At 48.3% G+C, this 26,721-nt stretch overlaps 2 protein-coding genes across 2 annotated transcripts; both read right to left on the bottom strand.

Annotated features, from left to right (window-relative positions):
* Window positions 1-7,101: 7,101 nt before the first annotated feature.
* Window positions 7,102-10,774, bottom strand: LOC149910810 (uncharacterized; the record flags this gene model as incomplete). Its single annotated transcript, XM_090109772.1, has 3 exons — window positions 8,945-10,774; window positions 8,173-8,880; window positions 7,102-7,992 (listed from the first exon to the last, which is right to left on the bottom strand). Coding segments are annotated over exons 1-3 (3,429 nt in total), but the record flags the coding sequence as incomplete, so codon positions are not given.
* An 11,727-nt stretch (window positions 10,775-22,501) lies between these two features.
* Window positions 22,502-23,752, bottom strand: LOC149910809 (uncharacterized). Its single transcript, XM_090109380.1, has one exon. The coding sequence runs from the start codon at window positions 23,750-23,752 to the stop codon at window positions 22,502-22,504; it is 1,251 nt and encodes a 416-aa protein (XP_089965506.1).
* Between the last annotated feature and the right edge of the window lie 2,969 nt (window positions 23,753-26,721).

The following is a 26,721-nucleotide window of genomic DNA, read 5'->3' as shown; positions in this document are numbered from 1 at the left end:
ACCTAACCTAACCTAACCTAACCTAACCTAACCTAACCTAACCTAACCTAACCTAACCTAACCTAACCTAACCTAACCTAACCTAACCTAACCTAACCTAACCTAACCTAACCTAACCTAACCTAACCTAACCTAACCTAACCTAACCTAACCTCGAAGAAGAAACCCGACTACGATCTGTGTCCTGTTTCATTCGTCAAGCGTATCCTGAGACAGGATACGATCGGGGAATGGGACAGGAGATATGATGTGGGGGAGACGGCTGGAGGCACGAAGCTCTTTTTCCCAAGCGCTGCTGCTGCATACAAAATAGTACGGAAAATAGACATCACACACCACACCACACAAGCACTGACTGGACACGGTGGATTCGCCTTCTACTTGAACAGATTCAAGCTGAAGGAGAATCCATCGTGCCTGTGTCAGCCCGGAGTCGACGAGACGGTTTCTCACCTGTTGCTCGAGTGTCCGATTTTTGCAAGAGATAGATATGTTATTGAGCAAAAATTGGGCATCGCGATGACGGGTGAGAATCTGCCCGCGGCCCTGGGGGATGATACGAGATCTGAATTCCTGGAATATTGTAAATACATTGTTGGGGTGGTAAACAAAAGAAACTGTGATAAGCTGTGATGTTAGGGTTAAGTTTTATTGTTGTGCCGTGTTAATTTGTATATTTACTTGTATTGGTTTTATTTTTATTGTATTGTTTGAATTGTTAATTTTAAAGTGACTTTTAATTATTGTATTTTATTATTATTTGAAAATTTTTTGTATATTGTAAATTCGTATTTTAAAATTTAATTGTATTTTAATATTATGTGCCCATATTGTAAATAAAGAAAAATTGTGTTTATTATTGATTAAAGAAAATAAATGTCTCTAGACTATACTCTAGAGAAAAAGCAGACAACACCCTGCGATGGCGGGTGCTTTTACAAAAAAAAAAAAAAAAAACCTAACCCTAACCTAACCTAACCTAACCAACCTAACCTAACCTAACCTAACCTAACCAACTAACCTAACCTAACCTAACCTAACCTAACCTAACCTAACCTAACCTAACCTAACCTAACCTAACCTAACCTAACCTACCTAACCTAACCTAACCTAACCTAACCTAACCTAACCTAACCTAACCTAACCTAACCTAACCTAACCTAACCTAACCTAACCTAACCTAACCTAACCTAACCTAACCTAACCTAACCTAACCTAACCTAACCTAACCTAACCTAACCTAACCTAACCTAACTAACCTAACCTAACCTAACCTAACCTAACCTAACCTAACCTAACCTAACCTAACTAACCTAACCTAACCTAACCTAACCTAACCTAACCTAACCTAACCTAACCTAACCTAACCTAACCTAACCTAACCTAACCTAACCTAACCTAACCTAACCTAACCTAACTAACCTAACCTAACCTAACCTAACCTAACTTACCTAACCTAACCTAACCTAACCTAACCTAACCTAACCTAACTAACCTAACCTAACCTAACCTAACCTAACCTAACCTAACCTAACCTAACCTAACCTAACCTAACCTAACCTAACCTAACCTAAACCTAACCTAACCTAACCTAACCTAACCTAACCTAACCTAACCTAACCTAACCTAACCTAACCTAACCTAACCTAACCTAACCTAACCTAACCTAACCTAACCTAACCTAACCTAACCTAACCTAACCTAACCTAACCTAACCTAACCTAACCTAACCTAACCTAACCTAACCTAACCTAACCTAACCTAACCTAACCTAACCTAACCTAACCTAACCTAACCTAACCTAACCTAACCTAACCTAACCTAACCTAACCTAACCTAACCTAACCTAACCTAACCTAACCTAACCTAACCTAACCTAACCTAACCTAACCTAACCTAACCTAACCTAACCTAACCTAACCTAACCTAACCTAACCTAACCTAACCTAACCTAACCTAACCTAACCTAACCTAACCTAACCTAACCTAACCTAACCTAACCTAACCTAACCTAACCTAACCTAACCTAACCTAACCTAACCTAACCTAACCTAACCTAACCTAACCTAACCTAACCTAACCTAACCTAACCTTTTTTTTTTTTTTTTTTTTTTTTTTTTTTTTTTATAGTGGAGAATGCATTTAGGCATACCCAGAGCGCTCGGGGAAAGGGCCCTGGGTTATGTCGGACTCACACCGCAGAATGCGGCGACTACCGACTAAACTCCACTGTGTTCCGTCTCTCCGCTATATTGGCAGGGTCGCGGGTATTTGGTGTAACCGCTTCCGTAACCCCGACAGCGGCAGCCTATTTTTTATATAGGCCCATCGTGATTAAGACCTGGCTAGTGTTCGCCAGTTCCTCCTTCCTGGGGGGCGGCGTGAACGGAACACGTCTCACGCCGCCTCACCGCACCGGACGATGGATTATGTCCCCGTTTCACCGTCCGGCACCCAACATTAGGGAAGCAAGTCGCGACCGTGTACAGCGGTCGCGACTCGGCGACTGCGCCCAATAAGACGTCGCCGCCGAATAGGATCCGCGTTGGGATCTCCCTCGCGGACCCGCTCTGCTTCCTCCTTCTGCGACATCACATCTTCACAGAATGTGATAGCCGCGCGCCACGATCTGTCGCTGCCAACCATTGCGCGAGCTATGGAAGGCAGGGAGAGATCAGGGCCGACGACTGCGACTAGGTGAGCACGGGGCTCGGACCACGCGGGGCACACGGCGAGAGTGTGGTCTGCCGTGTCCTCCGGACTGTCACACCAATGGCAAGCCATTTGCGGCTCCCGCCTGGCGACTTTGCACAAGTACCACCCGAAACAGCCGTGTCCGGACAGCACCTGTGTCAGGCGGAAGGTAATTGCCCCATGCCGCCTGTCGCACCACTCGCGTAGGACCGGTCGGATAGCTTCGACCGTCCTCGCTCCTGCGCTGGGCCTCTCGAGCCGGCGTTCCCACTCCCTGAACCGCCGCTCGAGAGCATCAGCCCTCCATTGCTGGACTTGACCTAACCTAACCTAACCTAACCTAACCTAACCTAACCTAACCTAACCTAACCTAACCTAACCTAACCTAACCTAACCTAACCTAACCTAACCTAACCTAACCTAACCTAACCAAACCTAACCTAACCTAACCTACCTAACCTAACCTAACCTAACCTAACCTAACCTAACCTAACCTAACCTAACCTAACCTAACCTAACCTAACCTAACCTAACCTAACCTAACCTATACCTAACCTAACCTAACCTAACCTAACCTAACCTAACCTAACCTAACCTAACCTAACCTAACCTAACCTAACCTAACCTAACCTAACCTAACCTAACCTAACCTAACCTAACCTAACCTAACCTAACCTAACCTAACCTAACCTAACCTAACTAACCTACTACCTAACCTAACCTAACCTAACCTAACCTAACCTAACCTAACCTAACCTAACCTAACCTAACCTAACCTAACCTAACCTAACCTAACCTAACCTAACCTAACCTAACCTAACCTAACCTACCTAACCTAACCTAACCTAACCTAACCTAACCTAACCTAACCTAACCTAACCTAACCTAACCTAACCTAACCTAACCTAACCTAACCTAACCTAACCTAACCTAACCTAACCTAACCTAACCTAACCTAACCTAACCTAACCTAACCTAACCTAACCTAACCTAACCTAACCTAACCTAACCTAACCTAACCTAACCTAACCTAACCTAACCTAACCTAACCTAACCTAACCTAACCTAACCTAACCTAACCTAACCTAACCTAACCTAACCTAACCTAACCTAACCTAACCTAACCTAACCTAACCTAACCTAACCTAACCTAACCTAACCTAACCTAAACCTAACCTAACCTAACCTAACCTAACCTAACCTAACCTAACCTAACCTAACCTAACCTAACCTAACCTAACCTAACCTAACCTAACCTAACCTACCTAACCTAACCTAACCTAACCTACCTAACCTAACCTAACCTAACCTAACCTAACCTAACCTAACCTAACCTAACCTAACCTAACCTAACCTTACCTAACCTAACCTAACCTAACCTAACCTAACCTAACCTAACCTAACCTAACCTAACCTAACCTAACCTAACCTAACCTAACCTAACCTAACCTAACCTAACCTAACCTAACCTAACCTAACCTAACCTAACCTAACCTAACCTAACCTAACCTAACCATAACCTAACCTAACCTAACCTAACCTAACCTAACCTAACCTAACCTAACCTAACCTAACCTAACCTAACCTAACCTAACCTAACCTAACCTAACCTAACCTAACCTAACCTAACTAACCTAACCTAACCTAACCTAACCTAACCTAACCTAACCTAACCTAACCTAACCTAACCTAACCTAACCTAACCTAACCTAACCTAACCTAACCTAACCTAACCTAACCTAACCTAACCTAACCTAACCTAACCTAACCTAACCTAACCTAACCTAACCTAACCTAACCTAACCTAACCTAACCTAACCTAACCTAACCTAACCTAACCTAACCTAACCACCCTAACCTAACCTAACCTAACCTAACCTAACCAACTAACCTAACCTAACCTAACCTAACCTAACCTAACCTAACCTAACCTAACCTAACCTAACCTAACCTAACCTAACCTAACCTAACCTAACCTAACCTAACTAACCTAACCTAACCTAACCTAACCTAACCTAACCTAACCTAACCTACCTAACCTAACCTAACCTAACCTAACCTAACCTAACCTAACCTAACCTAACCTAACCTAACCTAACCTAACCTAACCTAACCTAACCTAACCTAACCTAACCTAACCTAACCTAACCTAACCTAACCTAACCTAACCTAACCTAACCTAACCTAACCTAACCTAACCTAACCTAACCTAACCTAACCTAACCTAACCTAACCTAACCTAACCTAACCTAACCTAACCTAACCTAACCTAACCTAACCTAACCTAACCTAACCTAACCTAACCTAACCTAACCTAACCTAACCTAACCTAACCTAACCTAACCTAACCTAACCTAACCTAACCTAACCTAACCTAACCTAACCTAACCTAACCTAACCTAACCTAACCTAACCTAACCTAACCTAACCTAACCTAACCTAACCTAACCTAACCTAACCTAACCTAACCTAACCTAACCTAACCTAACCTAACCTAACCTAACCTAACCTAACCTAACCTAACCTAACCTAACCTAACCTAACCTAACCTAACCTAACCTAACCTAACCTAACCTAACCTAACCTAACCTAACCTAACCTAACCTAACCTAACCTAACCTAACCTAACCTAACCTAACCTAACCTAACCTAACCTAACCTAACCTAACCTAACCTAACCTAACCTAACCTAACCTAACCTAACCTAACCTAACCTAACCTAACCTAACCTAACCTAACCTAACCTAACCTAACCTAACCTAACCTAACCTAACCTAACCTAACCTTTTTTTTTTTTTTTTTTTTTTTTTATAGTGGAGAATGCATTTAGGCATACCCAGAGCGCTCGGGGAAAGGGCCCTGGGTTATGTCGGACTCACACCGCAGAATGCGGCGACTACCGACTAAACTCCACTGTGTTCCGTCGCTCCGCTATATTGGCAGGGTCGCGGGTATTTGGTGTAACCGCTTCCGTAACCCTGTCAGCGGCAGCCTATTTTTTATATAGGCCCATCGCGATTAAGACCTGGCTAGTGTTCGCCAGTTCCTCCTTCCTGGGGGGCGGCGTGAACGGAACACGTCTCACGCCGCCTCACCGCACCGGACGATGGATTATGTCCCCGTTCCACCGTCCGGCACCCAACATTAGGGAAGCAAGTCGCGACCGTGTACAGCGGTCGCGACTCGGCGACTGCGCCCAATAAGACGTCGCCGCCGAATAGGATCCGCGTTGGGATCTCCCTCGCGGACCCGCTCTGCTTCCTCCTTCTGCGACATCACATCTTCACAGAATGTGATAGCCGCGCGCCACGTTCTGTCGCTGCCAACCATTGCGCGAGCTATGGAAGGCAGGGAGAGATCAGGGCCGACGACTGCGACTAGGTGAGCACGGGGCTCGGACCACGCGGGGCACACGGCGAGAGTGTGGTCTGCCGTGTCCTCCGGACTGTCACACCAATGGCAAGCCATTTGCGGCTCCCGCCTGGCGACTTTGCACAAGTACCACCCGAAACAGCCGTGTCCGGATAGCACCTGTGTCAGGCGGAAGGTAATTGCCCCATGCCGCCTGTCGCACCACTCGCGTAGGACCGGTCGGATAGCTTCGACCGTCCTCGCTCCTGCGCTGGGCCTCTCGAGCCGGCGTTCCCACTCCCTGAACCGCCGCTCGAGAGCATCAGCCCTCCATTGCTGGACTTGCTCCAGATATGGATTAATTCCATGCGATCTGGACGCGGTGACGCGGCGATAAACGTCCGCCAGCATCTCGGCATCCAGATCCCACGGGGGCGTCCCAGCCATGACACACGCGGCCTCGAAGGACACTGTGCGATATGCCCTCACGACTCTGAGCGCCATGACCCGCTGCGGTCTACGCAAGTATGGTCTGGTACGGACGCTCAAAGAGTCGGCCCAAATGGGCGCACCATAGAGGGCCATGGAGCGAATGACGCCGGTGTATAGACGACGACACGCACCCCCAGCCCCTCTTAGATTCGGGAGCAGACTTCCAAGTGCCCCGGCCACCCCAACAAGACGGGGGGCGAGGCGACGAAAGTGCTCCACAAATGTCCACCGGCTGTCCAGCACGATGCCCAGGTAGCGCAAAGTGGAACCGACGCCGATGGACGTGCCACCCACCTGGATAGCTGAACCAGCAGCCGGCGCCCTTCGACGGCCGCGAAACAAAATTGCCTCTGACTTGTTCAGAGCGACCTCTAAGCCAAGTCGTTTGATTCGGCGCACAACATCCGCCACACCAGCGGTCGCAATGAGGGCTGCCTCCCTGTACGAGGCCCCGCGTGCAGTTACCAGGGTGTCATCCGCGTAGCAAAGCACGCTGACACCCGGTAGATAAGTGGCACGCAGGACCCAGTCGTAGCCGATGTTCCACAGAAGGGGCCCAAGAACCGAGCCCTGTGGAACACCGCACGTCACTTCCTTTTCTAGCCACCCACTACGCGCGGGGTACGCCACAGCCCTCTCCGATAAGTAGGACTGCAACAAGCGCACCATATACCCGGGCACGTTGTGATAGCGGAGCGCTTCGATCACGCAACTCCACGGCAGAGTGTTGAATGCGTTGGCGATGTCAAGGGACACCGCCAAAAGCACTCCGCCTTCATTATCTGCATGATCAGCGAGGTTCCGCAATTCAGCAATCGCATCGATAGTGGACCTTCCCCGGCGAAATCCAAATTGGTTCTCGCTTAGGTCCGGCCCCACTCCCTCCAGATGGTCGATGAGGCGAGCTGCGAAGACGCGCTCAAAGAGCTTGCTCACCTCATCGAGCAGCACGATCGGCCTATAAGCCGAGGGCGAGTCGCGCGGGCGTCCCTCCTTCTGCAACAGGACCAAGTTCCCGGTCTTCCACCTACGGGGAAATTGGCCCTGTTGGAGGCATTTTGTGAACAGCTGTTCCACCCTAGGTCCAAGAGATTCTAGCGCCAGCACCCAGGCCCGCCCGGGAACACCGTCAGGGCCGGGGGCGGCATTCTTCGCCTTAAGGCGCTCTACTGCCACAGCGAGCTCGTTGCGAGTGACTGGAGGGACATTTTCGTTGTTGAGCTCCTCCTGCGCAGTCATCGTGGGTGCCATCGGTGGGGGAGAATGTCTTCCCCGACTTGGAAACAAGGACGTCACCACTTGCTCCAGAAATCGTGGCTCGAGACTTTGAGACAAGGGCGGGGCCCAAGGGCGAAGCTTTTGCCTCACCCTCTTATACGGCCGACCCCAAGGTTCGCGGTTCAAACTCTCGAGCATCTCTTCCCATGCACGGGTCTTAGCGCTGCTGATGGCGTGCTGCAGAGACACAATGCAGTCCCTATAGACGGCGTATAACCGCGCTTCCTCCTCTTCGTCACGCCGCCTACGGCGCCTGTGCCTGGTGTACGCCCGCCTCGCAGCCACGCATGAAGCACGCAGCTGGGCAACATCGGCGGACCACCAGTACATTTGGCGCCTACGTGGAACCGACCGCACCCTCCGCATGCTCGCGTCGCACACCTGAGACATAGCTTCGGCAAGCCAAGTGGCCTCCTCCTCTACGTTTTCGCCGCCATTCTGCTGCGACGGGAGCCAAGCCTGCACTAAGGCAGCCTCAATGAGGAGCTCCCTATCGAGGCTACCAAGTGCCCAGCGCGGACGACAATCGCCAGGGGGGAATTGACTGGGAGCCGTCGAGGGCGTGGAGACGCTAAACCGGATATAACGGTGATCCGAGAGCGTCTCCACGTCCAGAAGAACCCTCCAGTCTTGTATACGACGAGCGAGAGGGGGGCTCGCAAACGTGACATCCACAATGGATCCACCCCTCTGCCGAACACACGTTAATTCTGCTCCACGGTTAACAACCGTCAGTCCCGACGCAACTGCCCAGTCAGCGAGTGTCGAGCCACGTATATCACTTGCCACGCAGCCCCAAGACACCGACTTGGCGTTCAGGTCCCCGGCCAGAAGTACAGATTGAGGTTGTGCGAAGTCTAGCAGATCCCTCAGCTCAACCAAGAACTGCTCGAAATCGGCGAGGCAGCGGTTCGGCGAGAAGTACGCCCCCACAACGGTGAAGCCATTGACAACCGCCGAGACGCATACAGGCTGCGCTTCCAAGCCGATGCTCTGCCGGTAGCTTTGCCTCCGTGCATAGGGCGCAGCGAGCGGAGGCGGCATCGCATCCACCAGCTTTATGGCCTGTTTCACTGCAGCGGAAGCAAGTGGCACTCCTGTCCGTCGGCGAGGAGCACGTGGCGCTGACATGGCCCACCTCCAGGCAGCGGTAACAGCGCAGGGGCTTCTGCTCGGTGAGAGAGACTTTCGCCGAAGCCCACCCAACCATTACGCGCCCCGCCTGCGCCAGCTTCTTCGCCGCAGTCACCGGGCAACTAACCCAGGCTGATACAGCACCTCGGGGGCCCGTGCGCAGGCCACCACACTTCACATGCTCCGCGGTACACTCCCCTGCGCGCGATACCGCAGCCGCAATGTTCTCGACTGTGGCCGAATCATCCAGGCCAGTGATTCGCAGGTCTGCGCACTTGACCGGCCTGGACACCTTAACGTTATCCTCACCAAGGACCTCCCGCAATTTGGCGGCAAGGGAGTCCGCTTCCTTGGTGCTGGAAGCACCGGGGATCTCTAGTATCCTGGCACCAGTGACAGCGCGCTTAAAACGCATTGCACTGATGCCAATTTCGGCGAGGTCAATTCCACGCCGCGCCTCCGTCAAAACACCGGCGTAGGTTACGCCACGCTCCTTCGCACTCGGCTGCAGGGTAAGGACGACAGCCGAGGAATTCGGAGCGTGGAGCTTTCGCGACTTCTTCTTGCGGGACTTAGCCGCAGGCTTCTTCCCTTTCCCCTTATTTTCTTTTCCTCGCTTTCCGACCACAGTCCACTCTCCGTCCTTTGACGGCTGCTGCGGGAGGCCGGATGACGTGGCCAGCGTATCTTTTCTGGGGGGCTTTGAACCCGCCGGATCAGGCTGCACGGGGACCCTTTCCTTCCCCTTCGCCAATTTCTTTTTCCTCTTCTTCGAGGTTGCCTCGATCTCCAAAGCTGGGACCGCCGTCTGCTTTGCGGTTTTCTTAATTGCGGGCCCAGACACCGATCTACCCGGTTGCGATGAAGCCGCAACACCTGCATATGTCCTCGCCTTTGATGGAGGGGGCGGTGCGAGGTCATCAGCCATCGCTTGTTCAGCCGCCTTTGCCGCTTTCCTGCTATCTGCCGCCAGCGGAGGTCTTATGCGCTTTTCCGGCAGCAGACGCTCCTCTAGAGCCTCAAATCTCGCGTTAATCATTGCTCCGACCTGGCGCAAGATATCCGAATCTTGGGGCTGAGCAGGCAGCGACGAGCCCTGAGAGGCCTTCACCTCTTGGAGTTCCCTTTTCAGGGAGTCGAGCTCCGCCTGTAGGGGGGAATTGGCTGCCTGCAACAATTTCGTCTCCTCAGAGACAGTGTGCTTCTCTAATAGAGCTACCGACTGCTCAATGTCATCGTGGGCCAATTTCAAGGCCTTTTTGAAAGTGCCCTTGAGATTTGACGACTTGGTCATCACCTTCAGGATTGCAGCCAGGTCATCGGCAATGCGGCGACTGAGAGCCTCGGACGTGTTTGTCTTTGCTGGAATGGGAGGGAGAGGAGCGCTAGCTTGCGCCACTTCAATGCGCTCGGCGCATTCAGCAACCTCCTTCTCGGCCTGCGCTTCCAACTCCCTCTTACGCAACCTCGTCATATCGAATGTGGCCTCGCGCCGAGCGGCGCCTGAACCCGATGGGCGGCCCTTCCCTCTTTTTGAGGTGGTCTTAATAAATGGGGATGTAAAAACCCCTGTGCCATCTTCTGTGTCGGAACCAGAACAGCTGGTGTCCAGCGTCCGCTTCCGCCACAGCCTGTCTTTTCCATCCATTTCTATGATGCTGTTGACAGAGCTGGAGCTTGAACGCAGCACAGCCCTGCCCCGCCTTGTCTCGACACGCGCCGGAGACATACTTCCGTCAGTGTCTTCCAAGTCATAGAAGTTTTCAGTGTCCATAATTGTGTGTTTGCTAAAGTCGTCGTTAATCGGTTCGGAGTTAAAGGACATTTTTGTTCCCACGAGTATGGGGGATATAAAACGTCCATCCGGGCGGTGCCCCCTGCACCCGGATAACCCTTTTACACCATGGAGGTCGGGCGGTATCCATGGGTGTACACAGCTAAAAGCTCACGCTCTCCCGAGCCAAACTGTCCAGGAAGGACAGGAAATCCACGTCGCTGGACTACAACGCGGATTTGAGGGTTTTTGATGAGGTGTCCTTCCTCTCAGGCCAGCCGATTAAGGCAAGCCTCCTGGTCCGTCGTAGCTGCTAGACGTGACAACAACACTACGACGGATAACAGGTTGCCCGACGGGAGGCCGAAGCCTCTAACCAGGCGACAGAAAAGCCTGCCGCCCAGCCCGCCGCGCCGCGATTGATACAACCGCCATCCATCGCTGCAAAGCAGCCCGTCGTCCAGTAGGACTAAACTCAAACTCAAACTCAAACATTTATTTATTCAATTAGACTTCTTAAAGAAGCACTTTTGAAACGTCATTACATATTTTAAAATTTACCACCGATTCGGAAAGCAGTATCTACGGAGAAGAACCGGCAAGAAACTCCATAGTTGCTCTTTTAAATCATGTCAGTTTTACAATTTTACAAAATACATATGTAACAACATATAAGTATTGTAATAACATGCCAAAGAACTGTCCTGTGGTTTTTACGCGACAACCCTCCATGGGTTTTTATCGTCCATATATTCCTGAATACTGTAGTACGCTCTCTGAACTAGTACATTTTTTATATAAGTTTTAAATTTAGAACTACTAAACTCTTTAATATTATGAGGAATTCTATTGTAAAAGCGTATACCTTGACCCATAAATGAATTTTTAACTTTAGCTAATCGGAAAAATGGCATTTCAATTCTATTTCTGTTCCTTGTGCCATAACAGTGTCTATCTCCTACTCTTGTGTGTAAGTCGGCGTTTTTGTGTACATGCAAAATATTATTAAATATATACTGTGATGGTACAGTAAGGATACCAGTATTCTTAAAGAGATCTCTTAGTGAGTCCCGAGCACGTAAATTATATATAGAACGAATGGCTCTTTTCTGTAAGATAAATATAGTTTCTATATCTGCTGCCCTGCCCCATAGTAGAATTCCATAGGACATAATACTATGAAAGTAGCTGAAATAAACCAATCTAGCTGTATCTTCATCGGTGAGATGCCTTACCTTTCGGACTGCATATGCTGCTGAACTGAGCTTACCTGCAGCGGTGTTGACATGGGCTCCCCACTGTAGTTTCTCGTCCAATGTTAACCCAAGAAATACAGTCGATTCTGTAGGGTGTAATACCTCCCCGTTCAAGGTAATATTTCTGCTTAACTTTTTAACGTTTGGTAGTAAAAATTCAACACAAGTTGTTTTTTTGGCATTTAATAATAAATTATTAGCAGTAAACCAGTCGGATATGTGTAAAAGAGCACTGTTCACTTCGTCAACATTTGGGTCATGCCTATCCACATTAAATATTAATGAGGTATCATCTGCAAACAGAACTATTTCACACCTATCCTGTAAATAATAAGGTAGATCATTGATATATACCAAGAACAAGAAGGGTCCTAAAATAGATCCCTGTGGAACACCAATGTTAATTGACGCACCGCTAGAACGTTCTCCATTAACAACTACAGTTTGTATCCTATCATGCAGGTATGAGGCTATGAGGTTCTGAGCTTGTCCTTTAATCCCATAGTGATTAAGTTTACGCAATAAGGTACAATGTTCAACGCAGTCAAATGCCTTGGAGAGGTCACAAAATATCCCCAAAGCATTTTTTGAGTTTTCCCATGCCTTATATATATGTGTTAGTAGTGCAACTCCAGCATCTGTGGTTGAGCGCCCCTTTGTGAAACCAAACTGTTTGGTGTGCAGCAAATTATTAGATGCAAAGTGACTAGTCAATTGGTTTAATATTAACTTTTCGAATACCTTACTTAATGTTGGTAAAATCGAGATAGGTCTATACTAAATCGTCCGCAACCACTGGTCGCCATACCTCGCCGCAAAAGCAGCACTGTTCGAAAACAAACCCAGCAATTTCTCTGCAAAGCAGAGATTGCAACGAGGACGTGGTAGCCCTCGAGTTCCTCCACGCTGATTTTGGTCCGCGCCGGCAAGACCACCGGTACCCCCCATATCTGGGAGGCCTTCCCCTATCCGCCACCTGAGGACGCGCCCGATGGGAGACCAGAAACTCCACACGGGAACCTAACCTAACCTAACCTAACCTAACCTAACCTAACCTAACCTAACCTAACCTAACCTAACCTAACCTAACCTAACCTAACCTAACCTAACCTAACCTAACCTAACCTAACCTAACCTAACCTAACCTAACCTAACCTAACCTAACCTAACCTAACCTAACCTAACCTAACCTAACCTAACCTAACCTAACCTAACCTAACCTAACCTAACCTAACCTAACCTAACCTAACCTAACCTAACCTAACCTAACCTAACCTAACCTAACCTTTTTTTTTTTTTTTTTTTTTTTTTTTTTTTTATAGTGGAGAATGCATTTAGGCATACCCAGAGCGCTCGGGGAAAGGGCCCTGGGTTATGTCGGACTCACACCGCAGAATGCGGCGACTACCGACTAAACTCCACTGTGTTCCGTCTCTCCGCTATATTGGCAGGGTCGCGGGTATTTGGTGTAACCGCTTCCGTAACCCCGTCAGCGGCAGCCTATTTTTTATATAGGCCCATCGTGATTAAGACCTGGCTAGTGTTCGCCAGTTCCTCCTTCCTGGGGGGCGGCGTGAACGGAACACGTCTCACGCCGCCTCACCGCACCGGACGATGGATTATGTCCCCGTTCCACCGTCCGGCACCCAACATTAGGGAAGCAAGTCGCGACCGTGTACAGCGGTCGCGACTCGGCGACTGCGCCCAATAAGACGTCGCCGCCGAATAGGATCCGCGTTGGGATCTCCCTCGCGGACCCGCTCTGCTTCCTCCTTCTGCGACATCACATCTTCACAGAATGTGATAGCCGCGCGCCACGATCTGTCGCTGCCAACCATTGCGCGAGCTATGGAAGGCAGGGAGAGATCAGGGCCGACGACTGCGACTAGGTGAGCACGGGGCTCGGACCACGCGGGGCACACGGCGAGAGTGTGGTCTGCCGTGTCCTCCGGACTGTCACACCAATGGCAAGCCATTTGCGGCTCCCGCCTGGCGACTTTGCACAAGTACCACCCGAAACAGCCGTGTCCGGACAGCACCTGTGTCAGGCGGAAGGTAATTGCCCCATGCCGCCTGTCGCACCACTCGCGTAGGACCGGTCGGATAGCTTCGACCGTCCTCGCTCCTGCGCTGGGCCTCTCGAGCCGGCGTTCCCACTCCCTGAACCGCCGCTCGAGAGCATCAGCCCTCCATTGCTGGACTTGCTCCAGATATGGATTAATTCCATGCGATCTGGACGCGGCGACGCGGCGATAAACGTCCGCCAGCATCTCGGCATCCAGGTCCCACGGGGGCGTCCCAGCCATGACACACGCGGCCTCGAAGGACACTGTGCGATATGCCCTCACGACTCTGAGCGCCATGACCCGCTGCGGTCTACGCAAGTATGGTCTGGTACGGACGCTCAAAGAGTCGGCCCAAATGGGCGCACCATAGAGGGCCATGGAGCGAATGACGCCGGTGTATAGACGACGACACGCACCCCCAGCCCCTCTTAGATTCGGGAGCAGACTTCCAAGTGCCCCGGCCACCCCAACAAGACAACCTAACCTAACCTAACCTAACCTAACCTAACCTAACCTAACCTAACCTAACCTAACCTAACCTAACCTAACCTAACCTAACCTAACCTAACCTAACCTAACCTAACCTAACCTAACTTTTGTAGAAACGTTAGTTTTGTGAATGGTTAAAACAGGAACTTAAAATATTTCTGTAGCCCTTTGTAGAAGTCCAAATTCAAAAATTTTCAAATATTCTTCTTCAGTTATCATTTTTCTATTAGAAAAAAAAAAATAAAAAAAAAATAGGTATAAAATTGTGCGAACCGAGTTGATGTGCCTAAGAGATGTGGACTGGGAGGGTGGGTGGGCGCTGCGTTTCGTTTTTCGCCGATTTCTCCTAAACCGGTGGGCCGATTTTTACAAATTTGGTATCAAATGAAAAGTTTTTTTGGTCCGCATCCCTGGACACCAAATTGAATGGGGTACATAGCCCAGTTCAATAGATATGAGAGGTGGCTCCCAACGTGATTTTCCTCGTTTTCTCCTAAACATGTAAGATAATCCTCCTGAAATTTTTATCAAACGATAGATCTCGTTATTGCGCATCCGTAGACAGCAAAATCGATAATATTTATTTACTGGTTGATTAATTATTCGAGGGAGAGATTTAGCGCTTTTGGAAGTGATTTTCCCCTACTACTCCTCAGCGGGTTGATAAATTTTCACAATATTAGTTTCAAATAAAAGTTCTTATCGATGCGCATCTATACATACCAAATTTAATGAAATTGAACAAACGGTTAATAAAATATTCGAGATAAGATTTTAACGCTAATCCGCACTATAAACCTCGGTTGAACAATAATTATTATGTAGTTATTTTGTTATTTACTTTTATTTTTATTTTAGACACCCTGTCTAACACCATCTTTGAAGTATTTTGGGTAAAAACAACAAAAACTTAACGTACACAAATATAATAAAATAAAGTAATGCTGTTTTAAATTTGTTATAATATTATGTAGTTAAATGTACCTATTATATTATAATATAGAAATGTAAAAAAAATAATTTTTAACTACCTTTTATAACTACTATCCTCCGCAAGCAGTCATTTACAAGAATAAAGAATAATAATAATTAATTTTTAAATATTATATGTCTTAAGTGTATCTAAAAGATAAAAAAAACACTACGAATCCACACAATACATCTAAATAGGGTATATAAATTATAATATCATCTGATGTCGATAATTCGCAGATAAACTAAAAAATAATAATTAGCATGCCCACCCGGGCTCGAACCTCGGACCTTTTGGGTGGGCTTTAATTACAGAGTGCTGCTGCGTTTATTAAAGTTTTTCATCCGTCGCATAGATGGCCTTGTTTCCAAATATAAACATTTTCATTATATTATCTATCGGTAATCATAATAATACGCATAAATAGATAAAAATTAATTTAATGTAGAATTTATTTTAATCATCATTTCTATAGTACTGTCCTAAAAATGGCGTAATAAAAGTAATGGAGTGTTCACGACAGATCGTTCGATATAATTAATATTACTTGAGTAAGGTGATAATAGATGGCGGTAATTTATTTTTATTATTTCTGTATCGCACTATAATTATTTTTTCTCGAGTCCATATATTGTAGGGTCAGTGTGGCTATAATTGGTGTGGCGATATGGAGGTTGACTTTGGTTGATCGCGGTTCGTTGTCGTTCTTGGTCGTTTGGTCGTTTGGTCGTATCTCAGCGTTCTGCTCGCTGATCAATTAATAAATTGATTAATAGACTGATTAATTAAAATCAGTCAATTAATTAACTGTATAATTTGGTAATTCAGAGATAAATAATTTATTGGTTTTTCTCTGAATTATGAAATTTTAAAAAATTGCGATTGCGATTCCAGATGTAAATAAGTACATCCTGCAATCATGCCGCCGCCGAGCGTGCCGCCGCTGCCGCAGCGACGTGCGACTCGTCCGCGTGCACTGGGCCGCAGGGTCTATAGCCGGTCGGTTGCCGCACTTGAAATGGGCCTGGACGCCATTGCCGCTTCCGGCCAGGCCGCAATTGTGGCCCGTTCAACGGCAACTGGCCGGCTCCCTGTGTTGGTGTCGGAACCCCAGTCAGGAGCCGGCGATGAATCGTTCCTGGCGAGTCCACTGACGTTGTCGCCGGCCCAATCCACCGAATCCGTGTCCTCAATTGCTCGTCAACAGGCCCCGGCATTCGCCGCCACGCCAACGCCGGGCACTTTAAAACGCGCCGCACAGGCACCTCTACCACGTACTCCGCGCTTTCCCGCCCCCTTACCGGGTATTCCCGTGGGACGCTTTCCCTCCCCTCCCCATAGAGTAGGGGAGAAAACTCTCACAGCGTCCCCGCCTCCTCCTCTGAACATGCCGACGATGTCACCGGGCTCTCCTATGGAGACCGGGACAACCGGCCCAACATACGCGGCCATGGTCGCGTCTCCAAAATCTCCTGTGCCCATACCCTCCACCTCCTCCGCTGCCGTTGCGCCCGCCCCAACTAACAAGACTGTGACTGCGACCGACACTGTAGCTTCCGCCGGCACTGCAAGCGCCGCGCCTCCCACCAAACAGCCCAACCGCTACCCTCCGCTCATCGTAGAGACGCTGCCCGACTGGCCAACTCACTTCAAAGAATTAAAGAAGGTCCTCGGGCACACCCCGAACGGACGTCCGTTTGGTAAGGGCGTCAGATTCATGCCAAAGACGGACCAGGAGTTCCGTGTCATCCAGCGCTATCTTACGCAGCTGGAGAGCAACACCGGAATCTCCTGGTTCTGCTACTCGCTACCCGCTGAAAGAAGCGTGAAAGTAGCGATCCGCGGCCTGCCGGCTAACACAGAACCGGCACTTGTGGAGGCAGAGCTGCGCGAGCTCGGGTTCACCCCGGAGCACGTGCGCGCAATCCCAGCTCGCCCGGGTAGGCCGGGCTGTTTGATGTTCGCGCAATTGCAGCGGACTCCGGACCTCATCCCAGGCATTTACGAGGTCAGCGAACTGCTCTGTATGCCTGGGATCATTATCGAGGCATGGCGCGGCAGGAAGGGGCCCGCGCAATGCCATCGCTGCCAACAATTTAGGCACTCCTCCCAAAACTGCCACAGGCCATTAGCCTGTGTGCGGTGTGGTGGGAACCACCCGGCGAAGGAGTGCCAACGTCCGCGTGAGGAACCACCGACGTGCGCCAACTGTGGCGGCGCCCATACGGCCAATAATGCGAATTGTCCGGTCTACCGCAAGGAGATGCGCAACCGCAGGGCCGGCACTATCGCCCGCACTACTACAAGTGCGCGCGCGCCCGCAGCTGAAGTCGACGCACCTGGCTCGCTCATGGCTGCTGCCAACCAGCCAGGACCGACAGGTAAACGCCGCCGTAGGCGTGGCAAGCGCACCCGCACCCAACCGCGGCAAGCAGCACCGCCAGTTGCGAAGCCCTGCGCGCCGCTCAATGTACCACCTGCACCAGCCACTGTACCGCCTGTCGCATCTACCGCCAGGCCGCGCCCTGCACCGCAAGTCGCGCCGCAGCCAACCAAGACGTCCAAGCCCACCGTGGTCGCTGCCCCCGCACGGGGGACGAAGGCGAAGCGAGTGATGCCGCTGGACCCTCGATTGACTAAGGTCATCAGCACCCTTAATCAGGTACTGGTGGCCATCCAGGAACAGCGTGACCCAATACCGCTGATCCTGGGCTGTATCGCGGAGCTCTGCGCCTCTTATGGCTGAGCTTCGCATTGCTTTTTGGAACGCCGACGGGCTCTCAGCGCAAAAAGCCCGTCTCTTCAAAACCCTGCTCTCCCAGCGTCAAGTGGACATCGGCCTGGTTAACGAGACGCACCTCAGACCAGTAGACAAGTTGAAGGTTTCCGGATACTATGTCTACCGGGAGGACCACACCTCGCCAATCGGGACTGCTTATAGGGGATTAGTAGTCCTGGTCCGTCGGAATCTCATCCACCAACTGCTGCCAGTACCTCAGTTGCAATCGTCGTACGCCCTCGGCGTAGAAATATGTGTAGATCGCCAGCCCATCCGTGTGTTCGCCTTTTACAAGCCGCCGCAGAATCGACTCGCAGTGGCTGATGTCCGAACCTTGCTGGACTCGCCGCTGCCCACGATCCTCGCTGGCGACTTCAATGCGAAACACACGGCGTGGAACTCCAACACCGTAAGCCCGGACGGCAGACGCCTCCTGGACGACGCAGACCGCCACGGCTACGAAGTGCTAGGACCAGAGGTCCCAACGCACTACCCGTACTGTGCAGCACACACCCCGGACGTCATCGACATAGCAGTTGCTCGTGGCCTCGTCGCCGCACCGTCGCTTGACGTCCTGGATGACCACCTCATTTCCGACCACCAAGCCGTCCTCATGACGCTGACACTGACTCCTATGACAACATCACTGCCTTCTCCGAAACATCGCCAGGACTGGAGAATCTTCGCCGAACACATGGCTGAACATTCTCCGTCCTTTAGAGTCGAGAGCCCTGCAGACGTCGACCGACTCGCCACGGACTTCAGCGCAGTCTTGTCCAACGCGCTTCGCGAGTCCAGACTCGACGCTGCATCCACTCGCAAGAAACCCCAGCTCCCTGCCTACATACAAGCGATGTTAGAGGAGAAGAGGAAGCTGCGAAGATTATGGCAAAACCTGCGATGCCCGACCATGAAGACGCGGCTGAACGCTCTGGCAGCCAAGATTTCAGACGCACTGGAAACGGTAGCAGTCGAATCTTGGCACACCGCCATCGAGCGAGCCGGCGATGACTGGTCCGGCATGCACCGCCTTTGCCGCCAGCTCTCCAGGAAGCCCTCTCCGATTAGACCCCTCATGGCCGGTGACGGAACCCCACGTTACCGCGCCGAGGATCGAGCGGAGATTTTTGCAGACTTCCTGGAGACGCAGTTTACGCCTAACCGGACTGCGAATGTGCAGCACGTAGAGACTATCGAGCGACATGTGATGGACTACTTAGAATTGCCGATACCGCCGACAGAAGATCCCGTCGTGTTCTCCCCTGGTCAAGTCCAAAGGATGATTCGACGAACTAAACTGCGCAAAGCCCCCGGTCCCGACCGAGTCACCAACGAAGCGCTGCGTCACCTACCCCCGCGAGCCATCGCGACGCTGACGCGGCTCTTCAATGGAATCCTCCGTACCGGGCACTTTCCATCCCCGTGGAAGCTCGGCCGAGTCATCCTGATTCCCAAGCAAGGCAAGAACATCATGCTGCCTGAGAGCTATCGCCCCATCACTCTTCTGTCCTCTATCTCGAAAGTCTTTGAGAAACTACTGCTGCTGCACATTACGCCCCACCTTCAGCCACGCGACGAACAGTTCGGTTTCCGCGCCGAACACTCCACCACTTTACAAGTAACGAGAGTACTGCACCACCTCGCTACCGCCTATAACAAGCGAGAACAATCAGTTGCAGTATTCCTTGATATGGAGAAGGCGTTCGATCGCGTTTGGCACACCGGACTCATCTACAAGCTGTCCACGTCCACTACTCCACGTCGAGTAGTTAAGACTGTGGCCACCTTCCTGCAAGACAGGCGTTTTCAAGTGGCGGTTGAAGATGCTTTGTCCTCAGAGCGCCCCATCCGAGCCGGTGTGCCCCAGGGAAGCTGCCTGTCGCCCGTCTGCTATAGCAGATACACGGACGACATTCCAGTCGCTGGCGGAGCCATTTTAGCGTTGTATGCCGACGACGCTGCGTTCATTACCACCTCGCTGAACGCCAAGCACGCATCGGTAAAGATGCAGCGAGCACTGGATGCACTTCCCTCATGGCTGGAGGACTGGAGACTCAAGGTCAACGTGGGTAAAACTCAGGCGATTTCCATCGGGCGGGCGCGCCTTTTGCCGCCCCCGGTGTCTCTCATGGGCGAGAACGTCGAATGGTCACCGACGGCCAAGTACCTTGGTGTGACCATTGACAAGACACTCTCGATGCGGCCCCATGTGAAAAACGTGGTCGCCCAGACGCGAGCTGTGCGGAATATACTCCACCCCATGCTGGCGTCTCACCTGCCTCTCCGTACGAAGCTGTGCATATACAAGGCGTACATTCGCACGCGACTTACCTACGCGGCCCCTGCGTGGTTCGCACTGACCAACGAGACGGACCGCAAGTCTCTGCGAGCGCAGCAGTCGCTAGCGCTCCGCACCATCTCCGGAGCACCACGCTTCGTACGGAATCAGGTCATCTCCAGGGACCTGCGCATGGAGAGCCTGGACGACTTCGTTCGCCGCCTGAGTTCCTCAATGTTCGCGCGCGCCGACGGAGCGCGATCCCAGCATTTGCACGGCATCGCGCCATACCATCGACGACCGCCGGACAAAAGAGGCCTACCACGTGACCTAATCTCCTAGGACACGACCGCTTCCTCGCCGCTGGCTGACGGGCGCTCACCGGCACACTGCCGGCGAGCTCGACCTCGCTGAGCGGCGTGTGAAGCACACACGGACATTCCCCCCTGCAGCAGGTCGCAGATCGCTCGCGATACCCCGCGGACTCGATCGCACTGCAGCAGGATACCTCCCGGATATGACACCTTGGACCATCCGGTCCCACCCAGTGCCCCGCCTGTAGTAGCAGGCGGCGTTGCTATCACTGAAAGGGGCCATCGCCCCGAACAGTTACCCCGAAGCCTGTGAAGGCTTGCGTGGAAGACCCGAGTAGTAGCTATAATTACCCTTCATGGGTTGGTTCTATGGTTGTTCGGTTGTTCGGTTGTTCGGTTGTTCGGTTGTTCGGTTGTTCGGTTGTTCGGTTGTTCGGTTGTTCGGTTGTTCGGTTGTTTGGTTGTTTGGTTGTTCGGTTGTTCGCAGTTCGGTTGTTCGGTTCTTTTGATGTTACTTGTTTTTGGATGCTCGGTCTACATTTTAGTTCAGACCGAGCATCCAAGAACATTGGATGGACTCTATTAGTATTTTATTTTAGGCTAATATAAAATAGCGTCCATCGCAAAGTTATTTATTAATTTATTATTTGTAAGAATGTTCCCAATTGCCCACAGAACATGAGAACAGTAAAAACAAATTTTAAAGTTCTGTGCCTTTGCCGTATTGGTCGCGACAAAAATTTATTAAATATAATAATATAATCAAGATGACTCGAAAAAAGAGGATGCAACCATTGCAACCTCATATTATATGGGGCGGCGAACTTATTATTATAAAATAACGAACTTGGGCACATGAGTAGATTTTAAATTTTATAATATGATTTTATTCTTTAATCTAATGAAAATAACTGCAAAAAAAACAACCGACTTCAAAAATAGAAAAGTAAAAAATAAAAAAGATTTGATTAATAAATTAACTAATTACTACATATTATTTGGATGTGCTATTTATTAAATAGGCACCGACTTCAAACCTATTTAATAAATAGCACATCCAAATAATATGTAGTAATTAGTTAATTTATTAATCAAATCTTTTTTATTTTTTACTTTTCTGTTTTTGAAGTCGGTTGGTTTTAACGCAGTTATTTTTATTTAATACTTTTTAGTGTATTTTTGAACATGAATCAAACGAGCCCAATCTCAATATAATTGAGTCAATAAATATATTGACTCAATTATATCGAGATTGATCAGTAATAACTGAGTTCCTAAGGCCACCTTCCGATTCCATCATCAAATCAGCTCTATGTTATGATAATGTTTCATCGCTATCCAATTTACATAAGTATACAAAATTTCAGCTCAATCGGTTACCGGGAAGTGAATCAAAGTTACTTGCTACATTTCAATTAAGTCATCGAGTACAGACACTTTCCTCGCTACAAAATTACAACCCCGCACAAAAAGCACCCTTATCGCTGACAGCGTTCATTTCACTAAGTTCAAGTAAACTGATAAGGAGGAGGTTGACTGAATAAGTATAGAAAAATTCTGGAATATTTTTTATTATATTTTTAAAGACACACACAGGTATTAGCCTAATAGCATTGCGTGGTATTATAGCAGTAGTAGCAACTTGGCCGGCTCAACGTCAGAAGAAAAGTGCGAACGATCGTTCCGAGGCGTGCAGGGCTTGGAGCTGCCGGGGCGGGGCGGCTTCCCGGGGCTTGGCAGTCGATCGGCCGGTGGCTTCGGACGGATGCAAGGGTTTGTGGGAACCGGACATGACTGTTCTTTCGGGGAGGAATCCTTTTTCTTACTAGGTTCGTGAGAATCTGTTTTCTTTGTACACGCAGATATTCTTTTCTGAATATTTCTTATAGACAACCACGTATCACTCCTGTTTCCCTGTGACTTAACACAATGTGGAGCCAACTCAGCTGACGATATTGAGTTGTGCTCACGGTTGGTACGGTCGAAATCTAAAGTGACGCGAACTTTGACAGCCTCCGTGTCTGGTGGCACTCGCAATTCGATTGAGCCTGAATTTGATGGATCAGATTTCCGTTCACCACATGGTTCTCTTACTACTCGCCCTTGTCCAGACTCTCTTAACTTCTTCTTTTCTTCCAGTATTAGATTTAATTTATCAATGCTTGATTTTTTTCCTATATCTGAATCAGTTTCTGCCTTGTTTGTTGAGCGCGTGGATGATTTGGTAACACAAGCAGACGTCGAAACACTGCAGTGGAGCTTTCGCTGTTGGTTATTGTGGAGGCTTTTTGATCGTTGCCGTAATCTATCTGCAAGATTAGGTTCCTTGCAACGCGTCGGGGCAGATGCTAGCGTAGGTGGAGATATGCACCAACTTTCTGATTTGTTGCATTTTTGTCGTGGACATGATGGATTTGATTTTTTTTTAAAGCTTAAGCTATCAATAAGTTTCGACGTTATGCTTTCTTTAAATTGATCGTCGATCGATCGACTCGTCCCAGTATTTTCTTTAGACTTGCTGCGATCTATTTCAACAATGACGCGCGGCCGATGAGAGCAAGGGTCTAGATTACCCCTAGATTTCATTTCACAACCCTCAGAAGACATAAGCTTTATGGGCTGCGGCGGTGGAGACGTACGGTTCGGTCCACAAACCTGCTTGTCACATTCGATATTGGATTTGGAGAACATATAATCTTGTCCATCGGTGGCTCGCACGCACTGTCGCTCGGCCGCCAGGCAGTAGGAGGCGGGCGGGGGACGGGGCGCGGGGGCGCGCTCGCTCGCCTCGCGCTCGTAGTCCTCGCGCCGCGCCCGCTCAGCGAGCGCGAGGCGTTGCGCTACATGATCCAGTTCAGAACCACATTTACTCATAGTTGATCTGCATGTTTTCTTAGTACGTATCGTCGTATTCTGCCATGAAATAAATTGATTAAGTACAATTATAATTATATAAATTTTAAACTAAACACTAAATAACCATTAAAAGTATTTTCTGAATTAGACCATTAATTATTTAAATAGGACCAGAGGTGTGAAAACCAGCCATCAAATTAAAAAAATAAATAATTCAAAGTCGTCGAGCGACTTTCAATTTAAGTATTTTTTATGGTTTCTAGAAGAAATATTAGAATTTATTGACAGATTACGGTCGTCGATATCGTAGCGTTATCACAGCTGAGAGGACAGGAGGGGCGGGGCGGCGGGCAGGGTGGGCGCTGGCCGGCCGGCGGCGCACAGCACGTGACACGCAGGGCGCGCGGGCAGGCGCGCGCGGGCCGGCGGCACGGCGGCGCGGGCCGCGGCTCGCACGGCGCGCACGGCTCCATCGGCTGAGGCGTACAAGAATCGCGCGGCATCCGCTCCTGCGACTTTAATCTCCACTGGGGTGCATTTAGGACGCGTTCCTGAAAAAGATATTAATAATTAATATCAAGGATTAAACCCAAACTTTCGTCCAAATGACTTTCTTGTCGATCCGAATCTAAGTCGACCTTCACTACACGACCGTGATAATATAATGAGACCAATCATCATCATCAACATCTATTGATGATCTCATACCTATCATAAAATTGTAGAAAAGTGATGTCTGTACAATGAAAATATGTAAAAAAGAATTAGCAGGTGTTATTATTAAATCGTTCCCGAACCTAAAACTGTACCTACTACCTAGTTAAAAAAAAATTGTCTGTTTGTCTGTATGTTTGTGCACGCTAATCTCAGAAACGGCTTATCCGATTTAGATGCGGATTTCACTAATATATTGTGGTAAGCTTAATTTAACATATTTTAGTGTTTAGTTCATGTCAATCGTTTTATATTTAATAAAAAAGTTATGACCATTTAAGTAATCACGGCGAACATAATATGCCAAGGCATTCTATTGTACAGTGTACGACAAAAATACACGAATAATTTTATTACGTAAGTTATATGCTACAGTTATTCCTTGACATGTCCAGATGATCATGTCGAAAGTCCCCAAGGGGGTATAGGGTATTATGACCGCTATGTGTTTGTGTGTCTTTCTATGCCACCGCGGGGTTATACGAGTTAGATGCGGTTTTTTTTTGAGACAGCATATTTTCCGACGCTCGTCCTTAGATATCAAAATCGGTTCACCCATTTAGATATTAGGTATATATAGGGGTAAAAGCTGTGGGTAAAAGTGTTAATGAAAAAAAAACGAATGTTGTCAGTTGTATACAATATAATATAACATATCAAACGAAAGTGCACAACGTGTGAAGTACGGTTAGTCTTTTTTATCCAATTCGGTTTATCCATTTATTGGATTATAGCAGTTAAAGTGGGAATGAATAATCGAATGTGGTCAAATAATATACTCAAGCGGCATATCAAATGAAAGGGCATGACGTGTGAATTACTATTAGTCATGTTTTATCAAAATCGCTTCATCTGTTTATTACATACTAGCTTCCGCCCGCGACTCCGTCCGCGCAGATGTCGGTCTTCGCGTGGATGGTTTATTTCTCCATTTTGAGTAACTCTGACAATAACATCTTATAAATATATAAGATATATTATTGAGGATTTTCAATGAAAACCAATTTGTTTCTCTGAAAATACAAAGTTTTTATTTTAATAGTTTCACAATTTTAAAATACAAGCAGTTTGTTACTACAACAACTATTCTCACCTGAAAATACAAAGAAACGACATTTAAAGTCCACATATAATAATAAATCCCCAATTATATCCCTTGCACATTATTGCACACCAACACACAATACTTTAATCCTTTCTCGCCATTTTGTCTTACCGCTACGTCAATCCGAAAATCATATGAACGCGCGAAGCGCGGCAAATTTGAATATGGATGAAATGTTATTTCATTACAAATATCTATTGGACCCAAATACGGCTATGCCTATAATAATTTATAATACCCAACGTGTGTTCGCGGTTCTACAGAACAACGTCTATGGATAAAACTGAAAAATTAAGATTTTTTTTTTCTACGTATTTTTCCAGGATAAAAAGTATCCTATTTTACGCCCAGGATAATAAGGTATAATTATACCAAGTTTCATGGAAATCGAACCGTTAGTTTTCACGTGATGTCTTCACATACAGACAGACAGACAGACAGACAGACAGACAAAAATTTTTTTAATCAAATATTTGGGTTTGGTTTCGATCCAGTAACACCCCCTGCTATTTATTTTTTCAATATTTTCAATGTACAGAATTGACCCTTCTACAGATTTATTATATGTATAGATATAGATAAGGCACCTTAAGGGTGATAGCTGTGGGAATACATAATCCAAATGCAAAGGATATGACGTGAGCATATAGGTACAATTAGATACGGCTTACATCAAAATCGGTTCTGCCATTTACCTACTAAGGGTGAAAGGGAAAAGTTGAAAGTCTGTGAAAGTAGAAGGATATGGGAGCGCGAGGATAGCCATACCCCGGGAATTTTGAACTCTTTTGTACCTAAGTTTTTTAGTTCAGTTTGCAATAAATTTTACTAACGGTTCTTTTGTGTTATTATTTACTAGCTGTGCCGCGCGGTTTCACCCGCATTGCTCCGCTCCTGTTGCTCTTAGCGTGATGATATTATAATATAGCCATTCTCGATAAACAGGCTATCTAACACCGAAAGAATTTTTCAAATCGGACCAGTAGTTCCTGAGATTAGCGCGTTCAAACAGACAAACAAACAAACTCTTCAACTTTATAATATTAATATAGATTAGTATAGATTTTATTTATTTCTTGACTGTAAAATAATCTGTGAGTGCTTATAATTTAATTGTTTATCGTAGTACGTGTTTACTCAATAATTATTGTAGTAACTACTATTTCAC

Source organism: Colias eurytheme, chromosome 2 (genome assembly GCF_061535395.1).
Source record: "Colias eurytheme isolate Ceu_HAF_F1 chromosome 2, ilColEury1 Martin Lab GWU primary, whole genome shotgun sequence".
NCBI classification, from domain to species: Eukaryota; Metazoa; Arthropoda; class Insecta; order Lepidoptera; family Pieridae; genus Colias; species Colias eurytheme.
Note: the sequence above shows the minus strand (reverse complement) of the source record. Positions and strands in the feature narration are given on the sequence as shown.